Source organism: Antedon mediterranea, chromosome 2 (genome assembly GCF_964355755.1).
Source record: "Antedon mediterranea chromosome 2, ecAntMedi1.1, whole genome shotgun sequence".
NCBI classification, from domain to species: Eukaryota; Metazoa; Echinodermata; class Crinoidea; order Comatulida; family Antedonidae; genus Antedon; species Antedon mediterranea.
In genome coordinates this window covers 40,060,241-40,078,969 of record NC_092671.1, presented here as the reverse complement: position 1 = coordinate 40,078,969, position 18,729 = coordinate 40,060,241, and the positions used below count along the sequence as shown (strand labels likewise).

The 18,729-nt window shown below is 33.5% G+C and overlaps 3 protein-coding genes across 3 annotated transcripts; 2 read left to right on the top strand and 1 right to left on the bottom strand.

Moving 5' to 3' along the window:
- Positions 1 to 596: 596 nt before the first annotated feature.
- On the top strand, positions 597 to 3,481 carry LOC140041109 (uncharacterized). The gene has a single exon (XM_072087500.1). The coding sequence runs from the start codon at positions 776 to 778 to the stop codon at positions 2,537 to 2,539; it is 1,764 nt and encodes a 587-aa protein (XP_071943601.1). The 5' UTR covers positions 597 to 775; the 3' UTR covers positions 2,540 to 3,481.
- Positions 3,482 to 3,587: 106 nt separating this feature from the next.
- LOC140041112 (transmembrane protein 216-like) lies at positions 3,588 to 6,248 on the bottom strand. The gene is made up of 6 exons (XM_072087502.1): positions 6,102 to 6,248; positions 5,885 to 5,901; positions 5,504 to 5,597; positions 5,112 to 5,204; positions 4,578 to 4,779; positions 3,588 to 4,305 (listed from the first exon to the last, which is right to left on the bottom strand). The coding sequence occupies exons 1-6, from the start codon at positions 6,130 to 6,132 to the stop codon at positions 4,287 to 4,289; spliced, it is 456 nt and encodes a 151-aa protein (XP_071943603.1). The 5' UTR covers positions 6,133 to 6,248; the 3' UTR covers positions 3,588 to 4,286.
- Positions 6,249 to 6,298: 50 nt separating this feature from the next.
- On the top strand, positions 6,299 to 17,475 carry LOC140041108 (staphylococcal nuclease domain-containing protein 1-like). Its single transcript, XM_072087499.1, has 19 exons — positions 6,299 to 6,378; positions 7,403 to 7,552; positions 8,017 to 8,140; positions 8,536 to 8,617; positions 8,790 to 8,947; positions 9,092 to 9,183; positions 9,381 to 9,536; positions 9,835 to 9,941; positions 10,165 to 10,384; positions 10,830 to 10,996; positions 11,312 to 11,495; positions 13,659 to 13,800; positions 14,265 to 14,374; positions 14,568 to 14,756; positions 15,266 to 15,398; positions 15,658 to 15,848; positions 16,061 to 16,168; positions 16,641 to 16,889; positions 17,273 to 17,475. The coding sequence occupies exons 1-19, from the start codon at positions 6,301 to 6,303 to the stop codon at positions 17,339 to 17,341; spliced, it is 2,709 nt and encodes a 902-aa protein (XP_071943600.1). The 5' UTR covers positions 6,299 to 6,300; the 3' UTR covers positions 17,342 to 17,475.
- Positions 17,476 to 18,729: the final 1,254 nt, after the last annotated feature.

The window sequence follows — 18,729 nt, the reverse complement described above, 5'->3', positions numbered from 1 at the left end:
TTATGAACAGTATAAATATTAAAATACTATAAAAAGAATAAAATATAAAACGTCTCAAGTTATCTTTTAAATTGCTTGTTGTATTGCCTGATTGCTTACAACGATGAAAATATAACCCGTAAAATCTGTTATGTTGCTTTGATATAAACTGCTGAAAATCAGTACATAAGGCCCATCACATCAAATTAAACAAGTAAAGTAAAAAATTATGTGTGTAGGCTACAGTAGTAATAGCCTATCTAAAATGTTATCGCAGAAAATTTGCTATACACATAATACAAAGAATAAGTTGTACGTGGTGGTGGTTTCTTCAAAATCTTGGACCCGTCACTCTTGTGTATATTTACATTATTTTAAAACAAAAATACTGTATTGAATTCAAATTTAGAAAGGAAAACAAAAATAGGCTAAGCTGAAGTGTGACGTACGATTGCACTACATCGCGTGTGTTCTTCAGACAGATTACAAACAATCACATTGACTACCATGGTACGCAACAGAACAAGGCAATTGTTATGCTAAATGCTTTATTCTTTATCTACTACTTGGGTCTTCCGACATTAAATATTAACAGACTACAATGACATTGGGTTTTTTGTTCAGTGGTGTTAAGCATTCTGTTATAAGTGAATTCTAGAATACAGACTGATTACAATAATTATGTGTAATGATAGGAACCAGAGGAATAATAGGGTAACGAACTTAAGTTACTCTGCTTAAACGATTATTTCTGAGAATGTAATGCCGTTGCCAGAGACGCTACTGAATTATCACTATGGATAATTGTGAATCGCCGCGAATGACTGATAATACTCAACATGTCGTTGACGATTCTACAAATAGGACTTATTTTGTGAGAACTGAAGGCGAATGGAGACCAAGCAGTTCAGTAGTCCTTTCTGAAAGTCTGGATATCAGCGAAAACAAGAGATGTAAATCTGGAGAAAGCACTAGCAGCATTAGTAGTTTGAATGATAGATGTAATCGGTATTTGTCATTTGGCAGAACAACGACTCCAGCAACCCAGCAGGGCCACAACCAAAAACAACAGATTAGTCGGCGGTTTCTCCGTCGGCCCGTCATAAACTTTGACCAGTATATGTCATTTGTGCCACTTAAAGGAAGAAAACTGATCACTGCGAACAACATAAACGCTAGAATACAAAAACGAAATAACGAACGTGTCTGTCGTCCATATAGTACGTATTCTGTACCAATATCTTGTGATAGGTTTTCAATTGGTCCATACGGTCTACCATTTGAAAGTGGGGCTACAGGACGATATAAACAAAGTAATTTATCAAGGAGTTACCCAGGATTCGAACAACCTTTTCACCACTCAAATGAACAAAATCGAAAGTTTTGTATTAATGAGGAGCTAAACCTATTTTGTATTGAACGTCACCAAGGAGTATTAAGACGCCCTCCAGATATACCGTTTAGAGGGACAAAACCAGTGAATACACCTAAAATACACGTTGTAGCACACGAACGAATGGCAGCAGTGCATCAAACGTTGGCACACTCTCACCAGCAGACTAAACCATCACCAGCGGAATACAACATTGCTGTTGAACTCGTAGCGCGTCTCCAAGACCAGCGCAGAAAAGGAAACGGTAAACTTCCAAATTATACGTACGTTAAACCAAATTTACCCGTACCAACTGAGGTATTAGAAACGGAATCTGTTCAGTTGATTCACTATATGACGAAGGGCGAACTATCTCTGATAGAAGGTAAACAAGCCAACTATTTTAATCCGGACTGTCCGAAGAAACCTGGGACAAAATTCATCTCTAAACCTGAGCGTATCAAATCACCACCACTTTCAATAATGTCAAAAGAATGGTTCTTCTCAGAAGTAAAGCTGTTTCGAGAGGAAGAAAAGACGAAGCGCCTGCAGGAGAAAAAAGGTCATCTTGCAAGAGGGCTGTCAAGACGCGATAATGATAAGGAGTCCAATATTGTCAACAAATGTAAAAATGACGTAAACAACCTTTCTTTAGATGGCGTATTAATGGATTTAAAATCCGTAAAGTCTCAAGAAAGCCACTCCAAACAAGAATCGAAGACACGAAGTAAAAAAACTAGATCTAAATCGACTGGATCTATAGAAGAGTCATCAGCAACAAATGACAGGAAATCGGTTGAAAAAATCGCCAATGATACAGATCACGATATTCGTACGTTATCTGATAATTCATGTTTATCATCGGACGATACTAGCTTAAAAGTTGAGGAGATAAATACAGATAACAATATAAATCCTGACAATAGTAGTGGAAATGACGTAGAGAATGAGTGCGAACTTAAACGAAAAGGCGACGAACTTGAAGAACTTCAGCAACTTACTGATTCGGAAGACGTGTTCAATGACAATGAAAGTGAGAACATAAAAACTAATGCAACTGATGAAAACTGTGAATATAATTCGCATTATGATCCGAACTTGTTAGGTGACGTAACAGATACCGGAGAGGATGATACTAGAAGTTTGGAGAATAAAGAATGCCTTACAGGTGCTGTAAGAACAATTTAAAGGTATAGAAAACGACATACGGTCTATTCAGAAGAGATAAATTAATGTTACAGCATTTAAAATCACGTATCCTCTGCCGATAATGTATGTAGAAGACGCATACAGACGTGATGTAGGCATGACGTACACAGAAAACTGTTTTACAGAGCAACACAATAATAATAGATGTATAAAAAAACATCATACTGCAATTTCTTTTTGGCTGTTTAACTTTATCGTTTGGATTTATAGGTTTTTGCTTATTTTATTTGTATCTCCATTAATATCCAGCCATTGATAACCACATAATTGCCGTTTCTTTCAGTAATTTTCCTTTTGACTAACATTGAACTGTAATGTACTGTGCGATACTAAACAACACATTTTTACACTAGTCCTATATAAAAGAAATAGACCACATGGGTAGAATAATAATAATGTGCCAAAAACACGCTTGATTGAGCCACAACCAAATACCCTTTTAAAATAATAAGACAAAATCGCAGATTTGTTGACGGTATTTTGTTCAGGTGATTCTTATTTCTGTTGTCACTATGTTTATATTACACAGTAGTGGAAGTTGGCGTCATACAAATATTCTAAAGCTCTGTGTACACTATCAAACTCAATGTGACAAGAAAATGTGATGTGCTCATATATGGACATGATGATATCATATCACTACCATATTTGGGCATATCACTACCATATTTGGGCACATCACACTATTTTTGTAAAACTAGTTTGATAGTGTAGACAGCTTTAGTATTTCTTCCGCCAGTAGTACAGCAAAATTCGATACAATGCGCCTTTAATAATTTGTTTAAACTGGCTCAATACAATTGTTTAATTATTATTATTGCTCATAGACTTCATTAAAACCAGGGAAAGGCATCAGTTATAGTGACGTCATTCTACATTGTCATTACATCACACACTGTACATCAATGTTGTTATATTGTCTCACTTATTGTCTCACCTATTGTCGGATTATATCATATGTAATTAATAATAACTGTAAATATGATTATTAAAATATTTCAAAAAGAAATTTATTATTCAATGTTCTATTTATTGTACAGTAGTAAAATTATTATTATTCATTTCAAGTCATTCGTGATAAAAAAAAACAAAATTGTAATACATATAAATAGTGTGTAAACTGCAATGTACATATTATTTACAACTAGTGAGTATGTGCTGAGATTGAAGAATATTATGGCACTAATTTCAGAAGCCATGCACATATGTAATCACTTGTTCAATTCACTTTCATTCATTTATTGCTATTCACAAAAGATTTAAAACCTTCTTCAAACATCTAGTTTGTTCATTAATTTATGGAACAGAAGATTACTGATGAATAACAGATAATATTTGAATTACGGTAATAAGAATATTAACATTAATAGTTTGACAAAAAAAGTGTGATGTGACCAAATATGATTGTGATATGCCATCATCATGTCCATATGGGCACATCACATGTTTTGCTCACATGTTTGATAGTGTACAGTAGACAGAGCTTTATACAATCTGTAAAGAGCCTTTTCCAATGGGTTCACATTATTGCACTACAATCAGACCTACACTACAACAAGGCATTGGTTGTGAGTATTTCTTCAGTGTCATATATCTACTACTGCATATAGGAGATTGATTTTCCCAAAAAATTGTTTTCATTCATCAATTTGTTTTGTGAACATTTAAGTCTTTGTCAACACTATGTCACTAGTCTTCAGGATTCAATGATTTCAGGCAGAAATTCTCATCGATAAGACTCAGCTCTGAAAGAAAAGTAACACATTATTAAAGTATTTTGTTTAATGGTCCTTATACAAGGAAAACATTAAGCTCTGTGTACACTATCTAGACTAATAACTAGTTTTGATGTGCCCAATATGGTAGTGATATGACATCATCATGTCCATATATGGGCACATCACATTTTGTTGTCACATAAAGTTTGATAGTGTAGACAAATATTCATACATATAAGCAGTCAAATGCTATTCTCATTTTTGAACATTTATAAAGATTTTTCACTCGATTAACTTACCTTGCAAATGTAATAATAGCTATGAGGCTAAAGATGAATTCAAATGCAAGGAATATAAGTTGAATGACATTTAAAATGACCTCAACACGTAGCACGTATGTTTGCCATACAAGGTAATACACATAAACAAAGATGACTGGTACGCATAACGCCACTGATACACCAAGATGCGGTAGCTTCTCTGTTAAATTACCCTTCTTTCCTAAAATATAATAATTTAAATACATACAGTGAATATGAATACTATAAACAGACATTGTAGACTTAAATTTATGAGGTAATTGTCAAATTTTTTCCAGTTTTTAAGCTCTGCCTACATTATCTTTATGTGACAAAAAATGTGATGTGCCCATATATTTACACAATGATGTCATATCACTACCATATTTGGGCATATCACTACCATATTTGGGCACATCACACTTTTTTTTTGTCAAACTAGTTTGATAGTGTAGACAGAGTTTTAAACCAATTGGGAGAAAACAAATGTTTCAAATTGAATTAAAACTGTATTAATAGTTTTGCTTTGCTTACCAATAAAAATTCTGACTGTTTCAACAGCTAACAATGTAAATAATAAAACAATTTCGCCTGCTAAGTTTGAACCAGGGTAAGGAAGTACGGTGCCTACAGAACAAGTAATAAAAACAAACTGTTGTTAAAATATAGACTATAACATTAATTTGATACAAAAATTGGAACAGGCCTACAGTATGTTTGCAACTAAAAATATTGAATAGAGGTTTTGATGTATTGAGAGAAGAGATGATGATGATTTGAAAGATAAATCTTGTTTGTTACAAACTCGAACAATATTATAATAGGCCTACCGGTAGTTAGTTTCTCTTTAATACAGTGTATTCTAAATCTAAATTACTACACTACTCAATCATTTTTATTTATTAATTTATTAAAAACATACGTACCTTTATATGCAAATATAAGAATTTCGCAAATCCAAAAGAATGCAAAATACCAACCATTAAAATACAAAAGTATTTGCAAAGGTAATGAAGAAAGCTGTAATATGATTTGAGTTAAGTTGTCTTAAACATCATTTATTATTTATGACATGTACTGTATTTATTGAACCTGTCTATTTAGCCTAAAGTTATTCATATTAGCCTTATTTTATCACTATTAAATATTATTAGGCCTAGCTGGGAGATGTAAAATATTTGGCCTTGGTTGGGGCCATAAATAAAATAAAGAATAAAAAAAAACATAACATATAAAACTTAAAAGATAAACAACTCAATACGTTAATGGTTATTAATTTAATAATTAAATTTATTAAAAAAGGATACAATCTGTGTTTTCTTCCCTAAATAAAAAAAAAATGTGTTAGTTCATTAACAACTAGGTTAGGACTACTGTAGGACTAGGCCTAGCTAGACTGTATAGACGTGAATATACAGTGTATGCCTAGGCCTCGACTCGAGACTTCAGCCAGTTTTTAGAGGCCTAGAATAGATGACATGTTTACTACTGTATTATAGGCCTTATTTAGCAAACCAAACATACCTCTATTCCCTATAACATTATTTGAAGCCATCTGAATGATAAAATCTGAAATATTTTTTCATTTAATAAGGTAATATTTTAGATTAAAAACTAATAATATCCGTGCATCATATTGTCGCACATTCAGTTGTTTTTGTTGTCTTGGAACCTCGAGCGTGCGGACTAAATAGCGACCTCTATAAATGAAAACCGGTGTCACATGACCTATTTCTGCCTTTTTTACCAACGTGGAAAGATGGCAAACCAAACGTCTTTGAAGACTGGTGTCGTGAAATCGGTAAATAAATCATTATTTCATTTTAAAACTTTCTTGTCAGTTGCGTTATAGATGCATGGTTTAATATGTGAACAAAGCAGGGCCATATCTTTAATAAGGCGTTTATAATAACATTTTTTTGCACAATCTAAAAAGTACAATTCGTAAAGCAGCCAGCTGTGCGATAAAAACGTAGTGAGAGGAAGAGACGAACCAGCCGGTTAATGCCAGCTGTCCACGTCACAAGGATTTTAAAGGCGGATACACCGGCCTAACTGTAACTCAAGCAAATTGAAAACGTTTTATTATTTCAAGTGTTTTATTTTATGAATAATTAAAAGTCTGTCCTTTAATTATATTCAGTCAGTACTTATACGTGTAATATATTTTTTTTTAAATGTTTTTACAATAAAATAAAGTTTATAAAGATAAAGTGAATATTTAAAGTTAGTAATAGTAGGCCTAGTAATACTAATAGAATAGTCTGTCATGAGACTTTTGAGTCAGTCAGGACTCAGGTATGTAGGTAGGCCCTTAGTCTATATTTATCTGGACTAGGCCTATTAATTACTAAATAATTACTAAACTATAGTAAGAAGTAACTCACCCTGTGCACCAAAAAACATGCCAATAATGGTAAATTCTGTCGATCAGAAATAACTTAAATTCTGTTGTTTAACTCATGATTATGTTGAAGAATTAAAAAAAAAAATATTGTCCAATTAAAATTTAGCATTATCACCGATAATTTATTTAATAACATTTTATATCATAAGACTAAATTTATTTATTCATATGTATTCCCTCCCAACAGTTAATACTACTGAATCATAATAAACTGGACTGTACAACCTCAATTCTTTTTTTTTATCTGTACAATGATTTCTTAGATTAAGCTTTTTTTGCTATATGAATATATTATGTAATCATGTATTCCAAAATAAAAAATGAATGAATATAAACATAATAATATTTAATTAATTTTTTTGGTTAATTTATAAAACAAACCTACGACTAATTACTTAAATCTTGTGTTCTTTATTAGGTTTTATCTGGGGATGCAGTCATCATCAGAGGTCAGCCTAAGGGTGGCCCACCACCAGAGAAACAACTTTGTTTATCAAATGTGACCGCACCAAAACTAGCAAGAAGAGCCAATCCTAATATTAAAGATTCACAGGAAACTAAGGATGAGGTAAGGATACATAGAAGTATTAGGAGGATTGTAAACATAGCTAGCAGTGTGATTTACAAACCAGAATGTAGTGTTACTGTTAGTGTTTTTTAAAAAATCTTATAATTATATACAAAAATTAAATGCAAGATTTGAAAACAAATTTAGAACAACCAGATCTGATATTTTATCATCATCATTAATCGGACACATCCAATAATCTACTCAATATACATTAACATAAATGTGATGAACAAACAATTCTATGTTCATCACAATTTATGTATATTGAGAAGATTGACATATGTTAAGATAACAGCTATCACTAACTTATCAATTATCTCTTTCCCATATGTGATTGTTTTCTACTAGAAAGTATTACAATATTATGTTATGTAATAGTACACTTCCTGTCCATATGTTTCATATGTACAATTTGTCTGAAATAAAGTTGAATTAATTTAACTCATTTTCTATTTCCGTAGCCATATGCATGGCAAGCAAGGGAGTTCCTACGTAAGAAATTAATTGGAAAAGAAGTGAGTTTTTCCATAGAATACACTGCACCAGGATCTGGTCGTGCTTATGGGTGCATTTATCTTGGCAAAGGTTTGTTACCATAGCAATATGTTGTAATTCATTGTTATATTAACCCCTGACATAATCAGATTTAAGTGTTAACTGATCTTTACTTTACATTGTATATAACCAGTGACTATTTTAGCCTGGCTTTACTTTCTTAGACTGGACCAATTGGTGTTTGATTTCTTTGTAATTTGCTGTATAATCTTTTAATCAGTCTTAAACTCTGTCTACTCTATCAAACTTTATGTGAAAAAAAAATTTGCCCATATATAGACATGATGTCATATCACTACCATATTTGGGCATATCACTACCATATATGAGCACATCGCACTTTTTGTCACATAAAGTTTGATAGTGTACACAGAGCTTAATAAACTTTGTTTACCAGTGATGTAATCATTTGTTTGTAATTTTAGGACCAAATGCTGAGAATGTGACTGAGTCTTGTGTAGCAGAGGGTCTAGTAGAAGTCAGGCGTGGTGGAATCAAACCAAGCGAGTAAGAAAATAATTATCTTTTAATAATAATTAAAATATTATATATAAAATAATAATAACTGTACTTATATACTATGAAATAAATATTATAATTTAATTACAGTATCCTAAACAAATCCCATTGACTTTCGTTTGATTCGTTTATATTATATATTTCATTATTTACTTCACAGTGATCAAATTCACTTGATTGATATGGAAGAAGCAGCAAAGGCTGCTGGGAAGGGTCGATGGGCAAAAGAACAAGATCCTGATGCGGTTAGAAATGTGACCTGGGTCATAGAAAATCCACTTCATTTTGTTGATTCTCATCGTCAAAATCAAATCAAAGGTGTGTTAATCTTGAATTTGCATAATTTAGTTAAAAATTGAAATGTTGTTCATAATTCTTCATTTAGGAATCGTTTTTAACGAAAATCAATGTTCTATTATTATTATATTTCTAAACTGGCATGGTATCCTTTATATTTTTCAGCTATTATTGAGCATGTGCGAGATGGTTGCACTGTGAGGGCGTTTTTACTTCCGTCATTTCATTATGTCACTGTCATGCTGTCCGGTGTTAAGGTAATATATAATTATAAAAAATGCTTAATGATTTCATTTTAGCCAAGAGAATACAAAAAAATGATTTTGTACTATGCGCAAGGTGTTTCTTATGTTTAAAAATTATTAATTAAAGTAATTAGCCAAGGCAATGAGATTTCAAAGACATAAGCCAGTGTATTGAGCATGAACTAAGAATTCTTGTTTAATTCCTGAAGGCACCAATGATCAAAAGAATAGATGACAAAGATGTACCAGAACCTTTCTCAGCTGAAGCTAAGTATTTCACCGAATCGCGCCTTCTACAACGAGAAGTTTCTATCATCCTAGAGGGCACTTCAAATCAGAACTTCCTCGGAACTGTTCTCCATCCAGTAAGAAGTTTGAAATATTTATTTTTTAATTTTAGTTTTTTTGTTCATTTATTTATATTTATTCAGAAGTCAATCTTTCATGAAAATATTCTGCCAATTTAACTCGTACATCATTTACTATTATTTTTACAAATGTACTATTATTCGACTCCAAGTATATGAGAGAATCATTGAAAAATCCCAATTATAAAATAGTTCATCTATCCTGTAATTGACTGGATGGATGCGTATGAAATAAAATATGGTATTAGTGTATTTTACAATTTATGTATATAAATATGTTTGTATTGTTTAACAGAATGGCAACATTGCTGAATTTTTGCTGAAAGAAGGTTTTGCACGTTGCGTTGATTGGAGTATGAGGGTTGTGACACAAGGAACCGAAAAACTACGATCAGCAGAAAAGTAAGTTTATTGACCTTTAATTATTTTGTGACAATTGTTCATAATGCTGAAATATAAATGATAAAATCTGTGAAAAGTGTGAATTGGTTGATTTTTCTTTGCTAAATGTTATCTTTTTATCATTAATAATCCGTGATAATCAACATGATTTTGTGGGAACTCATTTGTATGTACATTGTATTGTTTGGTTTTTAGTTTTAATATTTGTACTTCCTGTTTTCAGAGAAGCTAAAAATAAACGTATACGCCTTTGGAAGGACTATACTCCTAGTAAAGCAAATATAGTTCCAATTGAAGAAAAGAACTTGACAGGAAAAGTTGTTGAAGTGATCAATGCAGACGCCCTCGTGGTGAAATCTAATGATGGCAAATACAAGAAGATAACTCTGTCGTCACTTAGACCACCACGAATGGCAGATGTCAAGGAAGAAGATCAACCTAAGGTACAAAGCTCAGATACACTTGTCTAAAGCTCTGTCTACACTATCAAACTTTATGCGACAAAAAAATTTGATGTGTTGATATATGGATGTGATGATGTCATATCACTACCATATTTAAGCATATCACTACCATATGTGGGAACATCACACATTTTTTGTCAAACTAGTTTGATAGTGTAGACAAAAGCTTTACTGTGCATTTATTTTTATTATTCGATACAGTTTATCTTAATGTTTATGTAATGTTACTTTCTATGGACCAGAGATTCAAAAATAAAAGATTGAAAGAATGAAAGGAATTGAATTATGTTGTGGTATAGTGAATAAAATCAAATAAAAGAAAAAAAACTGTTGTACTATTATGAGAAATAGATTTATCTTGGAATTGAATTTGTAATTAATATGTATTCTTTTTAAAAAGTTAATTCCTATATTTATTTTGTAGGATCGACGTGTTAGACCATTGTATGATATCCCGTACATGTTTGAAGCTCGTGAATTCTTGCGCAAGAAGTTGATTGGAAAGAAGGTGACGGTATCGATCGATTACATTAAGGAAGCCAATGACGGATATCCTGAGAAGATATGCGCTACTGTTATGATTGGTAGTATGTGAGTAACAGTTGTACACATTCTAAAGCTATTTCTGATATCATACGGCAATCTGGGACTTAAAAAAATATAAAAATAACTCACTTAATATTCTTATATATAAGGGTCTTACGACTGACTACAGACCATTACTTTTCTCTGTAAGATCCGTGAAATATATATATATCATTGCTGAAACGTACTTAAACATTAACTTAAAGGTGCACTAGTTTTAATTATAAAAGTATAAAATATTACTGCAAGCAATAAAATACTTGCCATCTTCACAGGATTCAATATTTCAGCATAAATGATTTTTATCATCTTTATCTTTAGTAACATTGCTGAAGCTCTTGTGAGTAAAGGCTTTGCAACAGTGCTTCGCCATCGTCAAGACGACGATCAACGATCAGCTCATTACGATTTGCTTCTAATTGCTGAGCAACGAGCTATCAAGAACGGTAAAGGTGTACACAGCCAGAAAGACAAACCAATACACAGAGTGGCGGATTTATCTGGGGTCAGTTTACAAATGAATGATATTCATCATAAGGTTTATCGCAAATAGTTTGATTTCGCAAGGAACGTCATTGCACAATGCATGATAGGAAGGGTTTGGGAGCAAACAAATCACGTACATACACGTTTGCTACCAATTCCTTCCAACCATGCGTCATGCATGCTATTTGCGATAAACCTTATTGTCAACCATATGTATATTATTTAAGGCCTTATGTCAAACAGTTAAGGCTTTATTCTTTTTTATAAGCATCTATTTCAACAACATAGTTATTATGCCAAAATAGTATTGAGATCTATTTAAATCATGATTTTTTAGTTAGCCTCCTATCACAAGCCCTTTTAGGTTTCCTGGAAGTCCATTTTGTTAGCCTCCTATCACAAGCCCCTTTGGGTTTCCTGGAAGTCCATTTAGTTAGCCTCCTATCACAAGCCCCTTTGGGTTTCCTGGAAGTCCATTTAGTTAGCCTCCTATCACAAGCCCCTTTGGGTTTCCTGGAAGTCCATTAAGTTAGCCTCCTATCACAAGCCCCTTTGGGTTTCCTGGAAGTCCATTTAGTTAGCCTCCTATCACAAGCCCCTTTGGGTTTCCTGGAAGTCCATTTAGTTAGCCTCCTATCACAAGCCCCTTTGGGTTTCCTGGAAGTCCATTAAGTTAGCCTCCTATCACAAGCCCCTTTGGGTTTCCTGGAAGTCCATTTAGTTAGCCTCCTATCACAAGCCCCTTTGGGTTTCCTGGAAGTCCATTAAGTTAGCCTCCTATCACAAGCCCCTTTGGGTTTCCTGGAAGTCCATTTAGTTAGCCTCCTATCACAAGCCCCTTTGGGTTTCCTGGAAGTCCATTAAGTTAGCCTCCTATCACAAGCCCCTTTGGGTTTCCTGGAAGTCCATTTAGTTAGCCTCCTATCACAAGCCCCTTTGGGTTTCCTGGAAGTCCATTTAGTTAGCCTCTTATCACAAGCCCCTTTGGGTTTCCTGGAAGTCCATTTAGTTAGCCTCCTATCACAAGCCCCTTTGGGTTTCCTGGAAGTCCATTAAGTTAGCCTCCTATCACAAGCCCCTTTGGGTTTCCTGGAAGTCCATTTAGTTAGCCTCCTATCACAAGCCCCTTTGGGTTTCCTGGAAGTCCATTTAGTTAGACTCCTATCACAAGCCCCTTTGGGTTTCCTGGAAGTCCATTTAGTTAGCCTCCTATCACAAGCCCCTTTGGGTTTCCTGGAAGTCCATTTAGTTAGCCTCCTATCACAAGCCCCTTTGGGTTTCCTGGAAGTCCATTAAGTTAGCCTCCTATCACAAGCCCCTTTGGGTTTCCTGGAAGTCCATTTAGTTAGCCTCCTATCACAAGCCCCTTTGGGTTTCCTGGAAGTCCATTTAGTTAGCCTCCTATCACAAGCCCCTTTGGGTTTCCTGGAAGTCCATTTAGTTAGCCTCCTATCACAAGCCCCTTTGGGTTTCCTGGAAGTCCATTTAGTTAGCCTCCTATCACAAGCCCCTTTGGGTTTCCTGGAAGTCCATTTAGTTAGCCTCCTATCACAAGCCCCTTTGGGTTTCCTGGAAGTCCATTAAGTTAGCCTCCTATCACAAGCCCCTTTGGGTTTCCTGGAAGTCCATTTAGTTAGCCTCCTATCACAAGCCCCTTTGGGTTTCCTGGAAGTCCATTTAGTTAGACTCCTATCACAAGCCCCTTTGGGTTTCCTGGAAGTCCATTTAGTTAGCCTCCTATCACAAGCCCCTTTGGGTTTCCTGGAAGTCCATTTAGTTAGCCTCCTATCACAAGCCCCTTTGGGTTTCCTGGAAGTCCATTTAGTTAGCCTCCTATCACAAGCCCCTTTGGGTTTCCTGGAAGTCCATTTAGTTAGCCTCCTATCACAAGCCCCTTTGGGTTTCCTGGAAGTCCATTTAGTTAGCCTCCTATCACAAGCTCTTTTGGGTTTCCTGGAAGTCCATTTCATCTTCTTTCAATTTGTTTTTATTACTCTTTGTTATGTGTATTGTTTATGAGATGAATAAAGAGATTTGATTTGATGACTGATAATGGGATATTAATATAGTATGAATTACAAGCATAAATAATAATAAAGTGAATACACACATTCTAAAGAATTCTAAACTGAAACTTAACTTATTTGGTAATATTAACAATAACATATTTTTTTGGATGCAGGATGTGGCAAAATCTAAGCAGTTTTTACCATTCTTGCAACGTGCTGGACGGCAAACAGGAACCGTGGAATTTGTAGCAAGTGGCTCTAGAATTAGACTCTATTTGCCCAAAGAAACATGCCTCATTACGTTCTTGCTTGCAGGTTGGTCTCTTCCTGTATTTTTTATTACTAAAAACCAAGTTAGCTACTGTTTAATCTAAAAACTGTTATAAATAATTATCGCTAATGTAGAAAGCTTAAATTGGTAAATAATATTTTAAAACTTTGCTATAATGGTAAAAAGCGCCTTTTTACAGTGGTGTAATGTAGAGACCTGAGGCCCTTGGTTTAGGAAACCTAAGTGGCCCTCAAACGCTGGAGGCCTCAGGCGTTTTTAGCCCTTGTCGACATATTTTAATGCCTGTTTTTCCCTCTGGAAACTGCTCATGGACCCCCATAAGCCCTGGGCCCAGCCAGTGATTGCTCATAGCCGTTACGCTTGTTTCTTCAGTGGTGGGTGCATGTTAAATTACTCATCATAGAAAACTGTTAGGTCATCTAAATCCACAAATTTCCAATAGTACAAGGGTAAATCACCATATTATTGATTGTACTTTTTTGTGCAGGTATCACTTGTCCTCGTAGGGCTCGTACTGGTCCTGGTGGCCCATCTGAAAGTGAAGCATATGCGGAGGAAGCACTGCAGTACACTAAAGAACTATGTCTTCAACGAGAGGTTTGTAGTTTAAAATGTTACCACTTTAATAGTGAAAGCAAAATGACCGTTTTAAACCTTTAGAATGGCTTCTTCTAAAAGTCTGTGTTTAGTGCTTGTAGCTTCTAGTTTATATATGTTGATAAGTGTTTGTGGTTGTGTATAAAGATACGATGTATTGTCATAATAACTGTAATTGTTATGATTTTTACAGGTGGAGGTCGAAGTTGAAAGTGTTGACAAGGCTGGTAATTTCATTGGTTGGTTATTTGTTGACGGTCAGAACCATTCAATCAAATTAGTTGAGAACGGTTTATCAAAGGTTCATTTCACCGCCGAACGTTCTAACTACTACGCTCAACTACAAGTTGTGGAAGAAGCTGCCAAGAAAACCAAGTTGAAGGTAACTGAATACTGAAGTAACAGTGTTTAATTAACAATTCTGTGAAAACTATTTCAATAGCATTATTAACAAGCTAAAATATTACTTTAAAAAAATTAGATGTTAATGAATTTGCGAGTTCGCATTTATTTTTTTGAATTTTCATGCTTTTAAAGTTTTTTTCTTTGGAATATTTTGTGGAATTTGTATGTGAAACAATATATTCAGTCTTTTGACTGCTGTTGTGTAATTTAAATTTTTATACAGAAATGAATAAATACAAACTAATGTATAATAATGTAGATAACAACACACAGGTTTTTGGAAGACTTTATTGAAGCGACAACAGTTAATGTATAATAATGTAGATAACAACACACAGGTTTTTGGAAGACTTTATTGAAGCGACAACAGTTAATGTATAATAATGTAGATAACAACACACAGGTTTTTGGAAGACTTTATTGAAGCGACAACAGTTAATGTTTTAATGTAGATAATACCACATGTTTTTTAATCCCCACATATAGGTTTGGGAAAACTTTGTTGAACAAACAACAGTGACAGTTGTTGAGGAGACTGAAAGAAAAACTAACTACAAGTCAGTGATAGTGACGGAGTATGCAAAGGATCTAAGCTTCTATGCTCAACATGCTGAAACTGGTCAGTTCATTTTCAGATTTTTACCATCGCATTGTATGAAATATTTAACTTTATCTTGTCTGTTTTATTACAGATACCATTGTATTGTACTAATATTTTATTTGTCTAGAAAAGGCAAATTACTGAAGAAAAAAAACTAGGATAAACGGGAGTGAATGAGAGTTTAATATTAGATTAGAAATAAAAGATAATTTTCATATATTGATATTAGTTATTTAACTTTTGTGGTGTTATTCCTTTCTTTCATTATATTTATTAGGTCCTCAACTTGAAAAGTTAATGGATCAACTACGTGCTGAGATAACAAATGACCCTCCTCTACCTGGGTCTTACACGCCAAGACAGGGTGATATGTGCGCTGCTAAGTACATCGACGGCGAGTGGTATCGTGGTAAAGTTGAAAGTGTACTAAAGGAGAAGGCTTCAATTCTGTTCATTGATTATGGAAATGTAAGCAATTTTATGCTAGAGCCATTGATTTAAACATTTATGAAATTTGTAACATTGTTAAGCATATCACAAGATTTCTACTAAATACTGTAATGCAATTTTTGATTGAATTGTTTTTGGTTTTGAACACATTTTTCCTTAGCAAGTAGTAAAGTACAAATGTATTTTTCAATTAATTTTCATACATAATGTTATTTTGTTTATTTCAACAGAAAGACCAGCTACCTATTAGTGATTTGATAGCACTACCTCCAGGATACCACACCCTACCACCCCAAGCACATTACTATACCTTAGCAATGGTTACTCTACCTAAAGATGTATGTACAATGTTTATTTTAAGTCTATTTATAGTTTTTTGTTACGTAATTAATTTATCTAATAATATGATTGTGAAAACTGTGTGATAAACTGCTTTTTAATTCCAAATTGTCTGGCATTTTACATTAACCTTTTACTACTTTATAATTTTGATACTCCCATGTTATTTTTATATGCATTGAATTTGCAAAATAAAGTTTATATATATAAAGTTTATAATACAAAACAATAGCAAATAGTATGCAGCAAAAGAAAACTGGATAAAAAAAATTTAGGAAAGAAATGTAGACTTTAGCACAAGAACAAACCATCCTGTCCGAAACAGAAAAATATGGAAACAAATCGTGGAAAGCATAACATCGGAATGACGGAAAACATTTATAGAGAGAGAGAGAGATAGTACTATAATAAGGTAGCTATAAGTATAACATTTTAACATATGTATAACAAAATATTTTATTTATATTATAGGAAGAAGCGAGTATAGAAGCTATAGAGGCCCTGAAGAGTCGCATTTTAGACCAACCATTTGTAGCCAACACTGAATACCGTGTGACTGGCCAGGAGTTTGTCACGTTGTTGACGTCCGAGGCACGTAATGATATCACAAAAGAATTAGTTTCAGAAGGGTTGTTGATTGTTGAAGCACGACGTGAGAAGCGACTTCAGAAATTGGTTGAAGAATACATCAAAGCGCAAGATGCCGCCAAGAAAAGCCATGTAAGTTTATTTTAATGTATGTTTTAAAATGGTTAATTAGTGTCCCAATGAAAAGGTTCTAAGACATTGTTAGTGTTTATTCAAAGAACAGTAGGCCTTCCCCAAAACATGCATTTACACGAGTCTTTTTATAATCACTCAACTATATCTACACTATCAAACTAGTTTGACCAAAAAAGTGTGATGTGCCAAAATATCGTAGTGATATGACATCATCATGTCCATATATGGGCACATCACATTTTTTTGGCACATACAGTTTGAAAGTGTAGACAAGAAAGCTTAACGCTTGTAATTTCTCATATTTTAAAGTTACGATATTTGTACTTTCTCCATATTTTAAAGTTACGATATTTGTACTTTTCATTTCTTTTATCTTACAGTTGAATTTGTGGCGCTATGGTGACATCACTGAAGATGACGCCAAGGAATTTGGTTACCAAGGATATTAATGTAGTATCCATGGACACACTGGTACCGCCCTCTCTTGACATTACCCAAACAATTGTATCATTAAATTATTACAGACTAACCTGTATTTTAATATTGATTTAATTATTATTTATTTATTCTTTATACTGGGTGACCTCTTTATACTGGGTGACCTCTTTATACTGGGTGACCTCTTTATACTGGGTGACCTCTTTATACTGGGTGACCTCTTTATACTGGGTGACCTCTTCAGTAAGACTGGTCTCCCAGAGGGCACAGTATGATCAGTGCCTGTAAGTATACTAGTACACCGGGGTAACCCCTATTGATTTAAAAACAAATTATAATATTATACTAACTATAATTCAGTAAAGTGATAAAACAGAAGTGATTCTTTTATTTTAAAAAAATATAACATTATTTATTAATTTAAATTGAATGTTTAGAGAGGTTGTTCCAGTGATGTCAAAAAATAAGAATTAAAAAAGTTGAAGATAGTTTCAAATTAACCAATTGTATGTTAAAGATAGGAGTGAAAGAAGCAGCATGGGTAAACCACATTTCAACATTCAAATAGACAAAATGATACACATAAATATAAACTAACTGAACTGATCTATTAATACATTTCTTATAAGTCAATGAATTTCAAAACATAAACAAAACAAATAAACGTCTGTCAAGTGGTAACCATTTTAAATCATGTTTTAACAAATTAAGTTGATAACGATAGCTTTTTAATGATAAAGTGAATAATATGAATATTTTTCATTATATTTTACATAAAATACGTTGAAACCTGGTTTGCCTGCAAGAAATAACCCATAGTTTGAATAAATATATTCTTCTTAGTGAGATAAATTTAGTCTTAAATTTAATATTATATATTTATATTCCTCTATTAGAATAATTTATATCAACATGCAATGTTGAATAGCATAATAAGGTATTAATGTTTTTTTTGTGCAAGAAGATGTTTAGATTCAAATTAATTTTGATCTCATTTAACTTTATTCTCGTAATAGTAATAACTTTAAAGGCTATGCCTTGCAGCATTTATTCTTTGTGCTTCCAATGATCAATTCATTCAATGAATTTTTCAAGAAGTCTATTTTAAATTCAAACTGTGGGTTGGAATAAATTTGAAAGAAGCAAAACGTAGATTCTGGTTTGTCTTTTCTGTTTAACGTTTTTTTGGACCATCACAAAAAAGGCTCTAACATTTCTTAATAATAATAAATGACAACTTATATAGCGCCCCCAACCATGTGAAGTTCATGGCGCTTTGTGCATTAGCAACGTGCGAGTAAATCAGTGAATAGCAACGTCTTCAGTTTGGTCTTGAAACTGTTAACGGTAAACTGTTCCATACACTTGAGGCTGCAACGTAAAAAGATCTCTGACCCCA